The following is a 19,923-nucleotide window of genomic DNA, read 5'->3' as shown; positions in this document are numbered from 1 at the left end:
AATGAAAAAAAAAAAAAACACTTCCTTTCTTATTCCCTGTTCCCACCCCTTAGGAAGACCTGCACTTCTAGTATCATGACTAGCAGAGGAGACTACTGTAGCCTGGTTCACACACCCGTAATGATGAGGCGTGGCTTCGAGTGCGTCCTGGGAAAAATGACTGGCACACAACCTCTTGGGTCATCTATCCCAGCTGTGTGGGATACTTTGCAGTGACAAAATATATTTAAAAATATGTTTGCCAGTCACTCATTCATCAGGGGTAGCTTATACTCTGGCATTTTGGTGGCTTCAAAGTGTTTAGGCAGCTTCACAATGGATCTCCTATATGGCTATTCCATCATGTAAGAAATTGCATATACATGCAGGTATTGTCATTTGGGATGTGCATCATTCCACACACACTGTCTGTGTGTAGCAGCCTTGAGAAAGGTAGCTAGTAGGAAACTGGGGTTGTCTCCTCTTACACTTTCAGAAAGGCCAGGTTTTTTACAAGCATAGCAAATGCCTCTAAAGCCAACATTTGCAAATATATAATGCATGCACTTTAGTGTACAGAAGCAGGTATGTGCTGACTGATATTGGAACGCTCCCAAATAAGGCAGTGGAGATCTAAGACTGTTTGATAAATGAAGATTGCTTTAGCTGTATAAATTCTCTCAGCTCATTTTAATCAACGTTATGTATACAGTCTTCATTCTCCTACCTGCCTCCATTCCCTTGAGATTCATATGGATGTCTGAAATTATAAATTAGTAGTTTTAGTCCAGCAAATAAAAATTGGGACTATGATTCAGAACTTCAGGTACAATTTAGTGATATCTGGACCTTTCTGCCTTCCTTCACAGCAAGTTCCACATATAACCTACTCCTGAATCTGCCTTTGGTTTCTGAAGCAGTTTGCTGTTTGGGACAGAGGAGAGGAAGCTGCAGTCGCATGAGGGTTTAGAAATTCTCTTGGGGGTTTGAACTTCAGATTCGGCCCCAAATGCTAACTTTCTGAACAACTCAACCTTATAAATACCCTCTGAACTCAGTTAGTAGCAGTATTTGGTGGTCTTTCTAGGGAAGCTGTTTCTCACTGATGTTTGTCATTCATTCTTCAGGCAGCTAAACGGTTGTATGTATGTATTTATTTATGGTTGCCTGCTTGAACAAACTGAATTGTTATGGCTGCACAACAGCCTAATTAAAACTTTCAACAATATTTAATCTGCTCCACAGACTGTTTCATGTATATGAATTCTCCCAATTCAGATAAAGTCATAGTCAATGTTTTTATTTCATTTTTAAATTATTATATATATAAACTGGATATTTACTATCAGAGTAAGAAAACCTACCCTGCCTGTTTGTTATTCATATATATCTCCTAGTGTGTCTCCATTGTAGAAATAAAACTAGATAGCCATTCTGGGATAGGATTGTCACAGGAACTGACTACTCTAGTTCACTCCAGATATTTTGGACTAGTCCCATGTTCCCTAACCCACTGGCCATATTAGCTTTATGTCAGTTATAGTCCAGAATATCTGGAAAGAACCAGATTGCCTACCCTGAGTTTAAAGCATCACTTACCCCAGACATGGGGAACTAGTACTTCCTCTATAGTCCTGGCTCCTGTGCAGGGCAGAGTGGTATCAAATGCACTCCACCTGTCACAGGAGCTGGCACTATAGAGGAAGCATCGGCTCATGCCGCTCTGCTTCCTCCGCTGCCTGTGACAATACCAGTAGCAGGCACTGGAGAGGCTTGGTGTATACAGCTTTTGGCAGCAATTGGAGTGCACAGCAGAAAAGTGTAGAGCAGAAGTGTGCACAGCAGAAAAGTGCAGAGCAGAAGGGTGTACATTAAACGTACATTTTGTACATTAAAAAATAAGACCTACCTGAAAATAAGACCTAATGTGTTTTTTTGAGCAAAAAAAAAGTGTCTTATTTTTGGAGAAACACAGTATCTGGGATAACACATGTGAGAACATGTCTGAAGAGAGTGGTTTTCCATAAAATACTTACTTGGGTGTAGTGGTAAATGTTGACGTACAGGACAGCTGCACACCAAAAACAGTCCAAAAATGCAGACACTTGTGCTCTTCGGGCAGGTAGTCTGTGAATGTTGGAGTTTCTGTCTGAGCCTAGCCTGCCTGACAAAGGGAACAGGTAGCGGGTCCAGTCTGCCCTGTCACGTTTACTTCACTGACAGTTTTGTGGATAACTCTTTCTGATGTGAAAATGTCCTGGAGCTGTGCTTCTGCTGTACTGCACCACTGATTGGAATTCCTATAAAATCATATTTGGTAATAGGCTAGTGAAATGAGATCTTTGGGAAAAGGGTACATAATGTGTTAAACTCTTCTCTCTTTACTTTTTCTCACATGTGGTGGAGAGATACTATGTTCTGGGAGTCCATGTTACCAGACTTTGCTTTAAGGAGATGGATGCATAATAGGTACCTGTTAGCAAAAGAACATTGGACAATAAGCCCTTTTCCATGGCTAGAAATAATTACTTGCTCACTGTATTTCCTTCTTTGGTCAGATATTTAGAAAAGTATTTAGCAGTGGCTCCAAAAGCCCTTTTAATGGCAGCAGCTACACACAGAGATGCTAATAAATGCCTTTGTAACAGCAAATCATTCTCTGCTTGAAAAGATGTTTCCACTTGTGCCTGTGTCATCTTCCAGAGTGGGGCATGTTGAATGATGGGTGGCAGACATGTTGTATTAAGGCAAGAGAGTGGGAGGCATGCTGTGCTCGGGATGTATGTGGCGAAGCAACTCTGTTTTCATTCTGAGTGAAGGCTTAACCACGCTCCATAAACACATCAAGGAACGAGTAGTCAGGCATTTCAAATTACTAAATTAAAATCACTTTTAAAAGGGGACCAACAAAGGTAAAAGCATCAAGCATCTAAGGTACATTATAGTCATCAGAGAACAAAGAAAGGATAGTAGAGAAACTCCACAATTGAGCCATTAATTTATCTAACATGTAGCTTGGCTCTCCCTCTTTACTCCAAGCCAGGCTACATGTTAGAGGTGCCTTGGAATTATCACCTCTATGACAGGTCTCTTTTTAACTCACGTTCCTGCATGTACTGCATTCAATGATTTTCCTGTGGCTTACAATTATCTCATTTCAGGTAGTGAGTGGGAGGTTGTAATAAGTAATACATAACCTGACTTAACATGTTCATTGCCGGGTCCTGTTAATTTCAGTTGAAGGGCAGTAAATCTTTGCAGTGATTTCTACCTGTCATGATCTGGTCCCAGATAAATGAAGAGTATTTGGAGGATGGAAAAAGTGGTGGGAACTGGGGCAATGGTTACTAGCTGCTCCATGCAATGCAGGAACTCAGTGGTAGAATCTTTTCAAGTTGAAGCTGATGATTTGCATGGATAATTAAAGGGGTAAAATGTGTCTCTTAATGAATAGTCAAGCTAGAATTAGACGTATGTACTTAGTAACCATGTATAAGTGGTTGTTTAATAGAATGTATGAAGATTGCTGCAATTCTCTGTAGCGGTAAGGTAGGTGCCAGCAATTGCTGAGTTTCAAATGCAAAGTTTTTGTTCACACAGTCTTGGGGAAAGGTGGGAAGAGAAAGGAATCTGACAGTAGCTCAAGCTGTTAAATATGAAACCAAGTGGCAAGACAGTTGGTGTACCTGAACACAGATGACCTGGCTTATCAGTCAGGTGTGTAAAGTGAAAGTATGTATGTGCAATGAAGACAAACGGCCTCTGGTCTTAAAGGAACATTAATGAGGTGACAGGCTGCCGTAGGTAGGTCTGGAAGGCTACAAATTTACTAGTTGCTCTTCAGGAACTGTACACAGAACTTGACACTGACAGGTGGTTTGTGTAGCTTAATGGAAGCTACCAGCATAGAAACAACCAAAGGGCTGAACAGTTGATTCATCTTTTTCAGATCAATGCAGCTACTGCACTTTTTGGTAAAACAAACATAGTTTGACCTGTGCCTCCTGTGTCTCATTAGAGCCTAGCTCCACATTTTAAATGGCTGTGGCTAAATAGCTACTTTTTAAATGTGGAAATAAAGTCCATGAATAAACATTAAACTGGAGTTTCCTGTTTTTCCATCAGTTGTACGGAGTCCTGCTTTGTGAATATGTTTTGGCTTCAGGGAGGTTCAAACACGGCATTTTTTAATCCTTCGTTCAATTTTGACATATTGGCAAGTAGTATGAAATCTTACCACCTAGATCCGTGTTCCAGGCACTCAAGCCCCTTTGCATATGAACCACAATCTTCTAAGGGACGGTCTTAAGGTCTAACGTCTTCTCCCACTCATAACCACATATACCACCTTACCTCCTACGTGTATAATATGTCCCTGCCAACTACAGCAATGGCTTATGTGTAGAAAACTGTATTAGCAAAGTAATGCATTTTTCAATGTCTTCAGTGGAATTCCTAAGGTGGAAAGAAGGAAGTATGCCAAACACTGTTTGCCAGCCTGCTCTCTTTAGACCACCAGCACGACTCCTGGCTGTAATTCTCCCTGGGAATAAATGATTTGCATTGGTGCAGAAGTTAGTCAAGTCACAGGCCTTGAGAAAACATCATATCTAGCCTTAAACTGTACTGTGTAATTTTACTGAATTGAACTTCATTGGTTAAATAGCAGGCATACCTATGCTTGTTGTTGAAGCTGAATATGTGTGCGCATATATAAAAACAAGTCTGCGGAATAACATAAACTTCAAACCTGGAAACTTTTAAACCAAACATACCTGGAGTAGAACTTGCCTATGAAAGACTTAATCTGGTTCTTTAAAAGTTTCTTCATGTAGCATTAAACTTCAGACAATCTTTTTATAGCAGAAGAGCTGAATGCCAGAACAATGATGTAATAGCTACTTTGGAAAACTGGTTAGACATTCCCCACATATTTAACATTGGAAAGCAGCACCTATTACCCCATAATGCATGTTCTGTGTCCATTTAAACAAATCCAGTGGTTCTAGTTAGGACCTATAGATACACAGGCCTTTGAAGTTGTCTTTGGAAGTGTGGACCACAACTTGCCTCCCATCCAGTTGCTGACACTTGTGAATTGACAGGTTTATGCCTTCCTCTTGGTTCCATTGTTCATGGATGTGCCCCACTGACAGGGATAAGCCTACCACCTAAATGTTTGTACCTTGCGGTCTGTAACATCAAGGAGCAAGGAATAGCAAATGCCACCTCATGAGAGAGCAATTCTAATCACCTTGAAAGAATGTGTGAGACTAATCCTGAAGCATCAAGAAAGTGGCAGTTAGAATCATCTGCTTGCTAATCTTCTTGGGGCTAAGATGTTCAAGCAGATGAATGCTTTTTTTACCTTGATTTAAACTTGAATAAGTCCAGTTATTTAGATCCTTTTCATGATGAATGACTTTGCAATTTCTTCTGAAACTCTTGGCAACCACTGTGATTATTGGGCAGTTTAAGCCCTTCCGTCATCCCTCACCACTGACTATGCTAGGTAGGGATGACTACTGTTTGACCCTGTGGAACTGGCACTGGGATTCCATATTGTCCCCAGTGCTGTTTAACATCTGTGTGAATAAGGAATTGAATGTCCATACCCAGATCTATTCTCTATTACCTCTGATTAAGATGATGCAGTGGAAGAGCTAAAGTGGTGTCTAGGAGTGTCTAGGACAGGGGTCGGCAACCTTTAACACTCAAAGAGCCATTTGGACCCATTTCCCACACAAAAGAAAACACCGGGAGCTGCAAAACCCTTTTGACATCTAAAATGCAGATAACACTGCATATATCGTTTTTTACCTTAATGCTATGTATATCTTCTTTATGATTTAGCTGCAGCTCTTGTTCAGTCAGTAAAAACTGTTATTTTTAATCTTACATTATAAACTAGTAGGTCTCCTTTCATATATTTTGAATAAGAGAACAGCTTCCTGAAGAGTCAAAGTCAGTGGTAAAGGGCTGCATGCATTAAACAGCAAACCCCTTAAGTTCATCAGCAGTAAAAGCAAATGAATCTACCCACTTATCATTAAATGTTTGGTTTTCTTCAGAAACTTTTCTTCGATTTATCCATGGTTGGCCTACGGGGGGGGGGGCACTCAGTAAATCGGTGCAGATCCACAGGGAGATACAGGTGTGTTTAGTGACTGATTAGCAGATAAACAGTGCTGTGAATTGTGACAGGTCTCATGCGCAGCTTTTAACCTTCAGATGAAGGAGATTACATTGGGACAAAGAGAATCTTTTCAGCAGGGTTTCGTGTAACATGAGAGCCTGCAGGAAGCTTGTTTAGCAGAGGAATGTAGCGATTTACTTAACTAGCTGATTTACTTAACTAGCTAGCGCTGCTGTGTTCCTGAGTGGAGCTTCGAGCAGATCAGCGGCTGTGATGGTGCGTGTTTTGAGCGATGGAGCCGCAGCAGAGGGGTTCAAGAGCCACATGTGGCTCTGGAGCCGCGGGTTGCCGACCCCTGAACTAGGATCAGTACTGAACTGAGGGCCAGTAAACTCATCTTAGATAAGAAGATACTACTGACTGTTCAAGCAAGTCATTTCAGTTTTGTTTTGGGTGATGTTACATTTTCTTTGAAACAGGAGTTTCTCAGTTTGCAAGTGTAGCCCAAATGTCATATGTCGCTCAGAGTGTCTTGAGCATAGTTCTGAAGCTGCAGTTCCTCTTCAGCCAGCTGGGCCATTGTTATCCAGTGTGGGATATGCATTAAACAATTAACCTGCATGTGCAAGACTTTGTAGATTTCAGTTCAGTGTTGTTGAAAGCTGCCCTTCTCCAGGAGCCATAGTAATGGAAAGGGGGCCTTCTTGGGAGTGGCACCATGCTTGTGAATGGTCACCCTGGAGATGATGGGTTGGTTCCCAGCAGCACCGTTTCTATTTTCCCAGGGTTTTTAACACTCAGTTTTATCTATATTATTTTATGCTGTGCTTATTTACTAATATTTATTTCAATATTGTTTTACTCTATATTTTCTATTTGATTTGAAGGCCACCTTGAATTTTTATTGCAGGGAATTATATCAATTCTTTAAATATGAAATTAGTCCCATCTAGGCAACCTCCAGGGGATCTGGAGGCCAATTCTCCCCAGAAGCTGCACCTATCCTCAAATGGACTGCAGCAATTCAGTGGTGGCAAAAATGTGTGTGTGGGGGGGGGGGGCACACCTTTTTGTTTTACATCCAAATTGTTGCAGGGGGAGAAGTTGCTGCACCAGTGCAGCAACAAATGCAGCAGCAGTGGAGGGACACCACAAAAGGCTTTGGGGAGCCACAATGGGGCTTGTGTGTTGCTTCTGGGTATTAAATACTTCAAAGTGCAAATATGTTTTAGGGCATACCCTGCTCATAGATCCATCTACTCAATGGATCCATCCACTCATAGATGTTGATGTAATGGTTGGTTGAAGTCCATCACTACCCCCTGATGTATTATGAAAATTTGTTACCCATCTTTTAGATTAAAATTGTATAATGTATATCAGCACTGCAATCTATTTTACAAGCTCATTAGAAAGGGAATCTGTAAAACTTGCCTCAGTTGCATAATGTCAAATGCTGAATTGCACTGTAATTCAGTTCTCTCTACATTCATTCTTTGGGGGCTGGAATAAAAAAATTACTTCCGTAATGCCAATTAATTACACATTTCTGTGAATTACTACTCTCGAATGATTAAGTGCTAATTATAAAAGGCAGCTCTCTTGTACTTTCATTAAACATACATGTTCTGTTTTCAGCTTTATCTTCAGGCCAGAATGAAAGGTGACTGGGCAAGACTTGTGCGCCCCACAGCACAGTTTGGTCTTATTGCTTCATCCATCTATGTGGGCCTGTCCCGTGTTTCTGATTACAAGCACCATTGGAGCGATGTACTGACCGGACTTATCCAGGGAGCATTGGTAGCCGTACTTATTGTAAGTCCATACAGAGTTACCCTATGATTAAGTCACTTCTGCTTTGTGGCAAACTAATTCCTTCTACAGTCCTTTGATATTAATTCTCAAAGGAAGCAACAGGGAAGGGGACTTCACATCCACTCAGACTAGTTCAGTGTGTTCTGTCTGCAGCTTCTATAGTTTTATGTAGTGAAGGAGAAATTAGCTCCATCTACATAAAGCTGGAAGTTGCTATGGAACTGAAAACAAGAGCACATCTTGTGTACCTTTTCACTGTCCCCATTGTTAACACTTCTCCTCCTAGTCAGTTAAACAGTGTACTTCCTTTGCTGTGAAAAGAAAAAGGCTTTCTATTGAAATGAAGGTCCATGTGGCTGTTGCCAGACCTATGCCCCGCCCTTGCTCTTCCGACAGCAAATGTGCTGGACGACTAGCACACCAGAGCCTGCCACCTGCACAGGGAAGGCAGCACTCGCTGAGAGATCACTCTGTTTAGTGACACTGATCCAGTAGTCGTGCACTGCCTAACACTACCTACTCTGTCTTTCCAGGCTGTATACGTATCTGATTTCTTCAAAGATCGAGGCCGCACGTTTAAACAGAAGGAGGAGGAGGATTCGCATACAACTTTACATGAGACACCTACTAATGGAAATCACTATGGCAGCAATCACCAGCCATGACAGATTCAAGAGCTATTCCCTGTGGAATCTCCTGCTTTCTAAAAGGGAAATTTCACAAGTCTTTCTGGCCTATGTAAAAAATAAATTAAATGCCTTTTAAAGGGACTGCTGCTGCTATACCTCTTGGATGCTCACTTTACATGTATATAGTAACAATTATGTATCCAAAAACTTCAAATTTCTATTGGTTCAAGCTTTGCTTTAAAAACACAGTATTCTGGCTCTTTTTTAATTAAAATAATGTGATAATACTTATGTACAAACAGCAATGGCTTATGTAATATGCTTTGCTAGTATAAGGCTCATGCTGAAATACATACAAATTAAGAAATTTAAGCATCTGTCTTGCTTGGAAAGAGGAAGAAATGGTAATCTTCATGGCAGAATAGATGCTAGTACTCTTCACACACCACTTCAAGAAAACACTTCCTACAAGTAAAGGCTTGCAGCAAACACAATGTCTCTCTTGATTTTGGTAATGCCTGTGGAGGATAAAAAGGGATCTCAAGTCATAAGGGTGACTATAGCCAAGTACACTCTGCCAATAGTAGCAAGATAGGGTGCATTAACAATGCACACATGTTTAACTGTGAGTATCAAATCTTTAAAATGCTTATTTCTTCCAGTTCCCTACTCAAAAGTTTACACAGTTATTTTGGTGGGGCTGTGGAGACACTGAAAGCCTTTCTGTGATCTGCTCCATTAAAGAACTGGGTCGTAGCAGATAAAAGGCAGATGGAGCCTAGATTCAGCTCGAAAGGGAAACAATGGCTTATAGCCAAGCACTTTTAAATTACTTGGCATTTTTTAATGTATTTATAAGATACTGTACATACAAACCTCCTGCAAATTTGTTTTCCAGTTCTGTGTTTCCAATGGCCTTTGCTGCTTGGCACATCTGTCGAAGCAGTTCTTCTAGCCTCCGCATACATCGAATTATGCTCCCTACATGGGTAAAATATAACTTTACATTAAAGCAGTCCTTTTCTAATGAGGGATAGAAGGCTGTCACTATAAAGTAATTTGATAGCCACCTACTCAACCAGGCCTGTAACATCAGTAGGGCTACAATTTCCTCCAAGGTGATGATCACCAGATTGAACACATTCTTGATCTACAGCAGGGAATCCCATTAAGCTGTATTATGAAGGTAGTGTTGTTGCAGCCTTTTTAGTGTTTTGGCTGGCCCTTCCCTCTTAGATGCATCACCATTTATCCTATTCCACCTTTGTTTGAGGCATGATCAGAGAGGACTGTCAGAAGTTGACATGTTAGCAGATTGGAAAAGGGCTGAATAATTTCTTAAATATGCAAAGTTATTTAGCCTGTAGTTTCTCCTCACATACAAATCTTGGAAAATGGTGAGCTCTGGCTAATTATCACCTGCAAGTTTCCCTTACTGCACTGATTTAACTCTTCCAGTAAGACTTCTTTTTCTGGTTACTAGGAGATTTCTTATTCTGTGTCAGAAGAAGGAAATGCAGGAAACCTAATATTGCATAGATATATACCTATCAGTGGTGAACCAAGATTATTCTCTCCTACATCAGTGTAAACATGATGAAAAATACTATGCATTTGTCAAAAACATCCTGAGGTATATAGATGGATACATAGCAGTATTGTAACAAGTAGGGCAGCCTGGAGAACTGCAGAGACTTTTTCCTTCTCAGTTTATAACTTGAAAGAAACAAGGACCATGTTATCAGCCAAGTCTCATTGAGAAATTAAATCTGATTCCAGATTCATTGACTCTCATAAAAAGCCACCTGCAGTCAATTACCAAAAAGACATAAGTCTGAGCCAGAGGAGGCTAAGATATAATCTCCAAGGAATGACTATGTTCCTATGACTATTACTCTGAACAAACCATCATTTTTGGGACAGACTGAATTCTGCTTATGAGCCTTGTTATGAAAATGCAATCAACAGTGTGCTGACATCTACAGAAGCTTCCGTGTAGGTTTATTATAACAGCATGTATGTAAAATATTCTCACTTCAAAGATTCTCCATTTGCCAACCTATTCAGTCAGTCCTCGCTAGGCACATTGAGCTATGTAAAGGTTGCACTTTCCATTCTTTCTCCAAAATACAGCAGACCTGCATACATGAGTACTGAAATTGCACTTCGATAACTTTACCATGGCAAACAGAGCAGTGCATATCAGCATTACTGTTCACCATATTTGGATGCAGAACCCGTTGTGTTAGACGGGTGACTTATCTTCCACAGGAAAGGAAGAATGTACCATTTACACAGAGTTAGCACAAAACAAATGTGATGGTGGTTTGGGCTTATGCTACTATGGACAGTCTGTGTTTTATATAATTTCTACCCTGGCAATGGAAACTGCTCTTGTGGGCAGCTTACAGAGCTTAATTATCCTACCCCTGTGTAACGTTCAGTGCCAAGATACTTGGCTCAGCATGCAGCACTGGTCTACTTACTAGCAGCAAAGAGTTCATTTATGGGAAAGAATTTCTACTACTTATTTGCATAGGGAAGAAGAGAGGGGACAGTTTGAGGCAGCATTTGCAAGTACAACTATCCAGAGAACTGACTGCTTCACTACAACCAATAAACAGTTTATCTGACAAAGTGATTTCAGGACTCTTTTGTTCTCCATGCTTTGGCATGACTGATAGTCTTACCTAAATTAAAATGACGGTGGTGGGGATATAATGGGGCGGGGGGATCTGTAACTTCCAGTTGTTTAGGTGCACTGTAAGATGTGAGGTACTAAAACTGGTATTTTCTATTGGAACTAGCTTAAACTATGTTAAGGGACCTTCATTACCTCAAAATGCAAAGCAAGCATACTCCTTGACTGTCTTACAATAGTTTTCTAGAGATTCTTGCCAGCCTTTATGCTTATAATGCGCTCAAAATATGATCGCAGTGAGGATAACCTCTCCAGTTAATTAAAAAATTAGCCTTAGTATCATATAAGTAATTTACATGGCTTGCAAAAAAGATTACATATTATGCCCTCTTTTTCCTGAAAGCTAGATGTGCATTCACTGGAATATGTAACAAGGATAAAGCTGCACTTTCACTTGACAAGAAACACACACAAACCTAACTCAATGCTTTCTTATAAAACTGATTCAAATAGCTCAAAACAACTTTTGTATCTACAGAGACTTTATGTTTATAGTGGTGAAGGCATATTAAAAATACTGCATGCACCAGCCTGGGACGCTAGAGCTAGAGAAGGGTGGCCTGCAAGAGAAAGGCATACACTTCATCCCTGTGTGTGCTTGGACCAAAGTCCTACTAGGGTCAGTGAAGTTAACTGTCATGTAATTTTGTATAGGATAGTAGTCTTTGCCATCCTGCACTCTCTCTAGAAAAAAAATGGAGGACAGAAGCCTTCACTCACATAGCATTGCACGATCCTTAAAAGAATTACAGCTATCTTTGCAAAGAAGCTATTTGTCATTTGCACCATCCACAACTGCTTTCAAGGCGACCGTTGCCACAGGAAACACCATCACTTTGCAGCATGGGGCGAGAAAATGGGACAGAAGGCATGCACAGAGCAGAACTGACAGGGAAGATTCTTTCATAGGCCCCCAGTTAGGAAGCCTCAATGGAGGTGAGTTCTGCAGGCACTTAAATTTTCCAGCCAGTATTTGCTACAAATTAGTCTCTTACTGCTCTAATATCCCTTACCTGAAAAATGTGGAAACCCATAAAAATGTGCAATGGCGAGACAGAATGAAAAGTCTGATACTTTTCTCAACATTTTTACAACCTTGAAGCCTTTGCCTCAAATACAAGTGGTAGGAATGAATAAGCAAAATTTTCCTTACTAGATAGCCCACAGGATGATGTTATCTGCTTATCTTCTCCCATGAGATCTCTGCACTTTCTAATGTTGGCATACCCCATCTACTTTTATATATGGTCAAAACATACCATACAGAGAAGATATTTTTAGCAGGAGAAAGTTAGTTTATCCTTACAATCAGGTGTAGGTGTCTAGGTATACAAGTCATGAGTCAGTACAACTGTAATCTCAGACTAAACCAACCTGCACAGTACTTTAGAGCTTGAATACTAAAGTCATTTAAAATTAAATACTGGTTACAGAACGCTTCACAAGCCTTTTCACAGTTCTGAAATGCAAATAATTAACATAACTCAAGGCAAATCACTTCAGATAGTTGCAACACTTTAGCTTGTTAGACAACTGAGTGGTGTTTAATCTTGCATAACAAACTCCATCATACTATCTACCATCTTCTATTTAGGAAGCAGCACAAGTAATGCAAATAGAGTTACCTTCAAAGACATCTGTCATTTTGCATATGTGAGCAAATGTTGCTCCATTAGCCCATGTGTGCACCACATCCATCAAGTTAGGCCTAAAGGAGTTTAGGTAATTTTCCTCATCAATTTCCAATTTAGCTTCTGCTGATACTTTTGCAATTCTTTTTGCACATTCCTTAAAAAAAGCAAAGCAGTTTATTTATTTAAAATCAACACAAAACGAGAACGAAAACTCTCTTCCTGAAGCACACAGATGTTTCAAAACTAGAGCAAAATATGCTTCTGCTGGACAGAGTGCTTCACATGAAGCTCACTGGCACATAAACACCTTTTCTTACTAACAAAAAAAATAAAAAATAGGCCCTCCCACTCTTAAGTTATCCAATGGTTCTCAAATGTGAAGTCCAATAAAGATACTAAAATTGAATACAGATTAAATAATGCCAAACACCCCAAGAGATAGGACTGCAAAGCTTAACATGCTTGCACAATGGATTTAGGATGGGCACATCAAGAGCTATGCCAATGTAGTCTCTCAAATAGAAAATGTTTTGATTATGGAGTAACAAAGGGACAACTAGCCTAGAATGGCTGCTAAAATCACATTATGGTAAGAAAATGTCCTATTGAAAAAAAATAAGCATCCAACAATTAAGGTTTGACCTTTCAGTTTGAAATTGGCAATGCACATGAGTAATGGGCAAGGTCATTTTTGTTAATTCAATCTATGTTTTGCACGATAAGGTTTACCTGCATTTGACGGAGGGGGCCAGCCAACTGTTCTGTTAGTTTTGGCATTTCACTGGACTGAAAAAAGGAAGAGGAAAGTATTAATGAATTAATCACTTCACTTAAATTTAAAATGTTTCTAATTTTTCCTCCAGTATTCTGCTATGTAACTAGTGCAGAAAGTCTGGCTGAAACAGGCAGAAGGTCAGCATGATCAATGTTTGGTGGACTCTGTTCACATTAACATTTCTTTAAGGTTCCTATGAAAGCAACACGTAGTTACTAATTGCAATGTAATCCACTGCAGAATATGGCCTTCTCTGGTCTTTCTTTTGGTCAAATACTTCCCAGTTACAAAATACTACACATCAACTTGGAACAAAAAGCAAACCTTAACATTACCAGCACATTTCCATTTTTAAATGCTCTACAAAATACTTAACATAATAGTCAAAGGTTACAAATGAAAGCATTATCACTGAAATGTGTTATTTAACCAAAAGTGCTTTGATATTTTTTTCTTTTGATTATTAAATAATACATTTTTCTTTACTGAATATTGGCCAAGATATCAGCTGTCATTTTTCTGTTTCATGTGTCCCTTCACTTCTCATTACATCCCCTCATGTTCATCACAAAATGGAACTCCTCCAAGAGCTGTGTATAATGTAATGAAGAACAATAAAGCAAGGGGAAGGAAGCAAATTGGCAAGTTCCTTGTATGCACAGAAAAGCTTTCTTTCTGTTCATGTTTCAGACTGTTTCAATCGTGACCACAGTGATGTAAAGAACCTACAATACACTTTATGATCTAGGAAAGATAACACTAAAATATATTCAGCAAAAAATATATATTCAGCAAAAATAGTCATGAACCACCCAGAGAGCTTTGGCTATTGAGCATTACAGAAATTTAACAGATAAATAAAAATTAATGTTCACAGTAGGTTTTTCTCATACTGACTCCTATGAATGACATCTAACTTCCTGCTCATCTACCTACTTTCCTTCTACCTGCTTCTATCTGCCTCCTTGACATGCATACTTTGCCCTTAATGCTTCTTCTGGTTTAATTCATTAGGCAGAAATCTCAACTCAGTAAAAATTTTGGCACCTCTTGCACTTCCTGGAAATTAATACCTGATCCTGCTTATCATACATATTTTTAGCTTAATGAGATCTAAGATTGTATTAGTTTATAATTACTATTTTAGCCACTATGGTTTTTCTGACTATAAAGGAAGCAGCACGACTTATCCCCCTTGAAATAAATTACGACAGATCAAATTACTTTTCTAGTTATACAAAATTAACTTACATTTTCTTGAAATACAAAGCAGCTTAGTAAAGCAGTTGCTTGTTCTGCAGATAAATCATTGAAAAGCCCATTAAACATCATTTCAGTCAACAACAGCTCATCTGCACTAGAAGAGCAAAAGAAATCAGCAGTATTAGAAAAATGTAAATAGATTCCCACAATTAAAATAATTTTTCTTAAATGGAGCAAAATAACTTTTGTTCAAAACACAAAAAAAGTTTAGAAATAAAAGACCTTTAAGGCAAAAAGCTTCCTTGCATTATCAATTAGAAACACAAAGAAGAGATGCAAGCCATGTCTAGCATTTGTAGTTATCATATCAAGATATGTATTTGCACCACATCATATGCATATATGATAACCTGCATTTATCAAGTTATGAAATACCATTAGATGACAAAGGTCCTGAGAAATTAGATCAAGGGAATAAGGTTTAAGATGGTTTAACCTGGAAACTTAGAATGGATTTGCTGGAGGAGAATTTGCTAAAAGAACATAATAAAGATATTATTTTTATCTCATAAAATAAGCAAGTGTATAGGGAGATAAGTACTGCTCATGGTATATACAAAAGGCCAAATAGCAAGCTTTTAGATGACTGCTAAGACTCTAATGCAGTGGTCCCCAAACGTTTTCAGGCTGCAGCCTTCCTTCCACCTGGGCAACAACCCTAGTGCTCCCATGCCTCTTTCTTCGTGTTATGTCTAATGTTCCACTGCAAATTTAAAAACAACCAGTCACCACCTCACTGGATCCTTCCACCATCCACTTTGGAAATCACTGCTCTAATGGCTACTATTGTTGAAGCCAATTACATAGGGAACAACCTACCAGCTTCCTCACTGAAAAAAGGGTTCCAAAAGCAGGGAGCTGTAATGCCCTGTGCCCAGCAATTTGTTCCAGAGGATTGGAGGCAGCAAAGGGAAAATAGCTTGCCGTACTAGTTAATTCTGTAAAATTAAAAACCAAGATGGCTTGCTTTTCTCAAGCAACATCATCTATTTAGTCTTCAGACCTGATTAGTATAATGTAGCAAAACCTCACATATTACAGAATTTCAAGTCCTGAATACAGATTGCTTGCCTTAGGCAGTTTCATAATAATAAAGGTCTTATCAAAAATTAATTACAAAAATTACTTTACTTACAAAAATTAATACATTGATGATAAAGGTTCATCAAGATTTCTCATTTGTGTCCTTTTTTGCAGCTCCCTTGTACCAGTTAATGGTGCTGAACCACAAGTGGTTGTGAGTACTTGGTGTGAGGGAATTACCATGTATAAACAGATTATTTAAAATAGATCGTATCCAGTATATATGAAACATATAATTGTTCCTCCATAAACGAATAAGGTATTTATCACAAGCCTTGATTTTTGGAAAGTTTCTAAACTGGTTATTTAAGCTGAAACCTAAAGAGCTGCATTAGGTGTGCCTAAGGGTTGGGGTGCACTAAGTAGAATTTTTGGGTTTACTTCGAAAGGAGCCCCGCCCCGCACCCCAAATGTCATCTCAAAAATTTCTTTAGAAAGATTCTTCTATTTACAAGTTTGCAGAGGGATGGAGAGGGGTCGAGTGGATCCTGTTTGAAAAGTACAAGCCAAAGCCCACAAAACTGGCTGTATAGTACTTTGGACTCAGCCTTACAGTAGAATTCTGTGCATGCTTACTCAGAAGGAAGGTCCCTAATAGGTCGATAGGTTTGCACTTAATTCCAGTTGTGAGCACTCAACCCAGAACTGGCAGGAGTGAGTGGGATCACTTACTCCTGCTTGCACACAGCTAATTTGCTGTTACATGAAAATGGGGTCAGTGTGTTGTGTTTTCTTTCACAACTTATTAAGAAGAAGCCCTTCAATGTGTTTTTTTCCTTTCTTCCTGAGATGTATTAATAAGACATTCTTCAAGAGTCCAACACCATGGACCACTGTGCCCAAGATAAGCAGCAGCAATGTGCACAGACCCAAAAGTTCTACAAAACATTGGTTACTGTAGTGCCATCTGTTACCTGCTAATTTCACAAGCAACTCGTCCTTTCATCTCTATGACATCTGAAGAGGTTGCAAAACCCAACCTTCTCAAAACACGCTTACGACACTTGAGCTCATCCATTTGTAAAACTGTCCTGGCTTTCTTCAGTTCCCGTTTTGCTGCTTTAATATCTATAGCAATCTAAATATAGGCATGGAGGCATTATGTGAAATCAGACACTGACACTTTCAACTCCACCTTCTGAATGAAAAAGAAGAGTTGTTATTTTGAATGTAAAACTTTCATCTCCATTTTTCCACAGGCCACATATCTGTGAAGTAAGTTCAGAAAACCTTTGTAAACAGGGAAACAAAGTCAAATATTTCTCAATGGCAAAAAAGTATGCAGAACTGTAGAGCCAGAATAAGTTTCAAAAAATCAAACTCAGTCATAACTCTCCATGTCAGTCCCCAAAAATTGACAAAGCAGATCAGCTTCTGATAAAGAAGAGACACCACACCAAGATGCCTTCCATCAAGGAAGTAAGTCAAGTTATGCACCCCAGGGAAGAGGGAAAACACAGGTACAACTACATCCTTATCTGATCCAGAGGCTTGTCCTTGCAAGGTGAGCAGCTGAATTCAGGTGCAGAGCTCCCACCTCCATGCTTTGCCTCACTTTCTCTCAGAAAATATCTCCAGTATTAGAGAGAATGCCAAATGAAGTGTAGTAAATAAAATAGAAATAATGCCCTTGCCCTGTTACCAACCCTAACAAAATAGCCCAAATTCTGTGGAAGCTTAGAAAGGAAAGGGCCTACAACTCCCACCATGTCCCATCTAGCATAGCATTAGCCAAACCCAAAACAAAAAGCCTCCACAATGCAACAATCTTTTTTGCAAACAAACAAAAACGACTTTAAACTGTGAAAAAACAGTGGGGACAGCACTCTGTTTTTGCTTTGAGTGTGAACATAATGTAACAGAGCAGACTATTTCTCCATCTAGCCCAGCATTCCACATTTTCTACATGATTATTTTAAACATTTTTTAAAGATACCAGAGACTGAACTTTGGACTTTCTGCATGCAAATCACATGCTCTCATGTGCATGATGCTCTCACGTGCATTATGCTCCTTCCCGAATTAATACATTTAAGAAGGATGTCCCTTACCTGTGCTTTTCTTTCACAAAGTTTGTACACAGTTTCCAAGTTAGAATCATTGTGAAGTGGATGAGAATACATCCTATGCTCAAATGCTTCTATTTTTTGAATTACTTTTTTTAGACCTGGATCTTTAATCCCCATGTCATCAATGGGATCTAGCAAAGGAACTCCATCAGGAAATCGTTTCTGTACTTCCTTAAAAGAAAGAAAAATACAATTCTTAAGGCTCTGCCATTTCTCCCCTAGTCTTACTGCTACCTCCAAATTAGCACCTTCTAGGTTTTGTAACAGTCATCAATGCTATTAGCTACAATGGTTGGGGATGATGAATGTTTTTACCCAACACACCTGGAAGCCGTTGGACTAAAGAGAGAAACTATATAGCATCATTGCATAGTGCAGATGTTTATGAACTGTTATAGCATGGTACAGTCAGGAAATCCACCATTCAAATCTTACTGTTATTATGGATTAGCTCAAAGTGATGCTAGCTTGGGGCCCCTAAGCAGATGCACAAATGCTGCTGATCCTGATATGGACCTCTCTTTCCTCACTGCTGGCAGAGGTGGGGCAAGAGTGATTCACATAAGAATCTCTGGAAGAGGAAGTGGCATGAACAGGCAAGTAGAGGGGAATCAGACTGCTCTTGGGGGGGGGGGGTCACAGCAAGGGCCTTGAAGGGTGACACAGAGTCACTGGGCCACTGCTTATGTACCCCATAATCATTGTTAGTGTGCAAATCTCTCTTTCACAGTCCACCTCCCTGCCCTTCTGAAATAGTTGCATAAAGTGGGCCAGTCTCTCTCACACAGCAAACTGTTCAGTGAGAGCCATCAGAGGATTCTGTAGAGGAGGAGGAGCGGGGGGGGGGGGGTACAAAGCTGTTGAAGCTTGTTCAACTGTGCCTAGTGAGATTTCTCAAGTTGAGGGTGAGAATCAACCTCTTCTGAAAGGAGAGGAAGGGTTTTCAGAAGGAAGGGGAGTAGGTGGGATATCCAGTCCTTGACCCAGTAGAAAATATGAAGAAAAAAGTATCCATTCAAAATGTCAATAGGGTAAAATTAACTTTTTTGTAAACTAGATTTGACTCTTTTAGTGCTTCATAATGATTACAAATGCAATTTTTAATTGATTGTTTGGGGGTGAGCATGGAGAGGCAAAAATGACCCCCCAAGCCCAAGTTGTTCACTCCTGTCTTAGAGTGGTATTGTAAGGATTATCGTCTATGATGTACGAGAAGTGGTCTGAATGCTTGCTAATACTACACAATGTCATGCAGAAGCATTCCCCTCCCACCTTTTGCACAATTTGCTGGGTTACAGCCTGGAATTGAAATGGATTTCATTGGCCATGTTATCATGCAAGGCACGTAAGATACTGAACACTGGGATGGTGCAAAATATGTTAGCACAAAAGTTAAGTAAATAAAAACAAATTGGATCCTGTTGGTTGCCTAAGTGTTCAACCCCTTTGCTTGGACATACCTAAATATGCTCTGGCACAACCAGAATACTTTACTTCCACCTGGGTACTGTAAGTTGGGGAATGGCGTGCCCCTGCATGTAATTCCAGGCCCACCTGATATCAGATTAAGAACGCCTGTTCTAGGAAGGCTCCAGAGTATGTTGCAGAGCATATCTAAAGCAAGGCCAAGAATCTATCAAAACAGCTCCAGGACAAAGTTGTGCAGAAGCACCTGTAAAGCTTAGGTTATGAAAAAATACCCTGAACTGCGTACAAACATCCTCTGAAATACAATGATTCAGCCTACAGAAGGCCATTCACTTCTGCAGGCAAGTTAATTTACAGGGTTTATAACTCATTAGCCAAAACGGATAGCAAAACTTACAGTTACTGCTAGCC

At 39.7% G+C, this 19,923-nt stretch overlaps 2 protein-coding genes across 3 annotated transcripts in view; one reads left to right on the top strand and one right to left on the bottom strand.

The window, feature by feature from the left end:
* The window catches only part of PLPP1 (phospholipid phosphatase 1), a 98,724-nt gene extending 89,864 nt beyond the window's left edge, over window positions 1-8,860 (top strand). For both annotated transcript variants that reach the window (XM_044446271.1, XM_044446270.1), the window contains exons 5-6: window positions 7,754-7,930; window positions 8,464-8,860. In XM_044446271.1, coding sequence (XP_044302206.1) covers window positions 7,754-7,930; window positions 8,464-8,595 — 309 coding nt within the window. In that variant the 3' untranslated portion in view covers window positions 8,596-8,860. The remainder of the gene's footprint in view (window positions 1-7,753; window positions 7,931-8,463) is intronic.
* The window catches only part of MTREX (Mtr4 exosome RNA helicase), a 53,034-nt gene continuing 41,901 nt past the window's right edge, over window positions 8,791-19,923 (bottom strand). The window contains exons 16-22 of the mRNA XM_044446118.1: window positions 18,067-18,255; window positions 16,930-17,093; window positions 14,921-15,026; window positions 13,624-13,680; window positions 12,886-13,048; window positions 9,436-9,540; window positions 8,791-9,077 (exon numbers count right to left, since the gene is read on the bottom strand). Coding sequence (XP_044302053.1) covers window positions 9,025-9,077; window positions 9,436-9,540; window positions 12,886-13,048; window positions 13,624-13,680; window positions 14,921-15,026; window positions 16,930-17,093; window positions 18,067-18,255 — 837 coding nt within the window. The 3' untranslated portion in view covers window positions 8,791-9,024. The remainder of the gene's footprint in view (window positions 9,078-9,435; window positions 9,541-12,885; window positions 13,049-13,623; window positions 13,681-14,920; window positions 15,027-16,929; window positions 17,094-18,066; window positions 18,256-19,923) is intronic.

Source organism: Varanus komodoensis, unplaced genomic scaffold (assembly GCF_004798865.1).
Source record: "Varanus komodoensis strain SLA01 unplaced genomic scaffold, ASM479886v1 scaffold5, whole genome shotgun sequence".
In the NCBI taxonomy this organism is placed as follows: Eukaryota; Metazoa; Chordata; class Lepidosauria; order Squamata; family Varanidae; genus Varanus; species Varanus komodoensis.
This window is presented reverse-complemented; position numbering and strand designations above follow the sequence as displayed.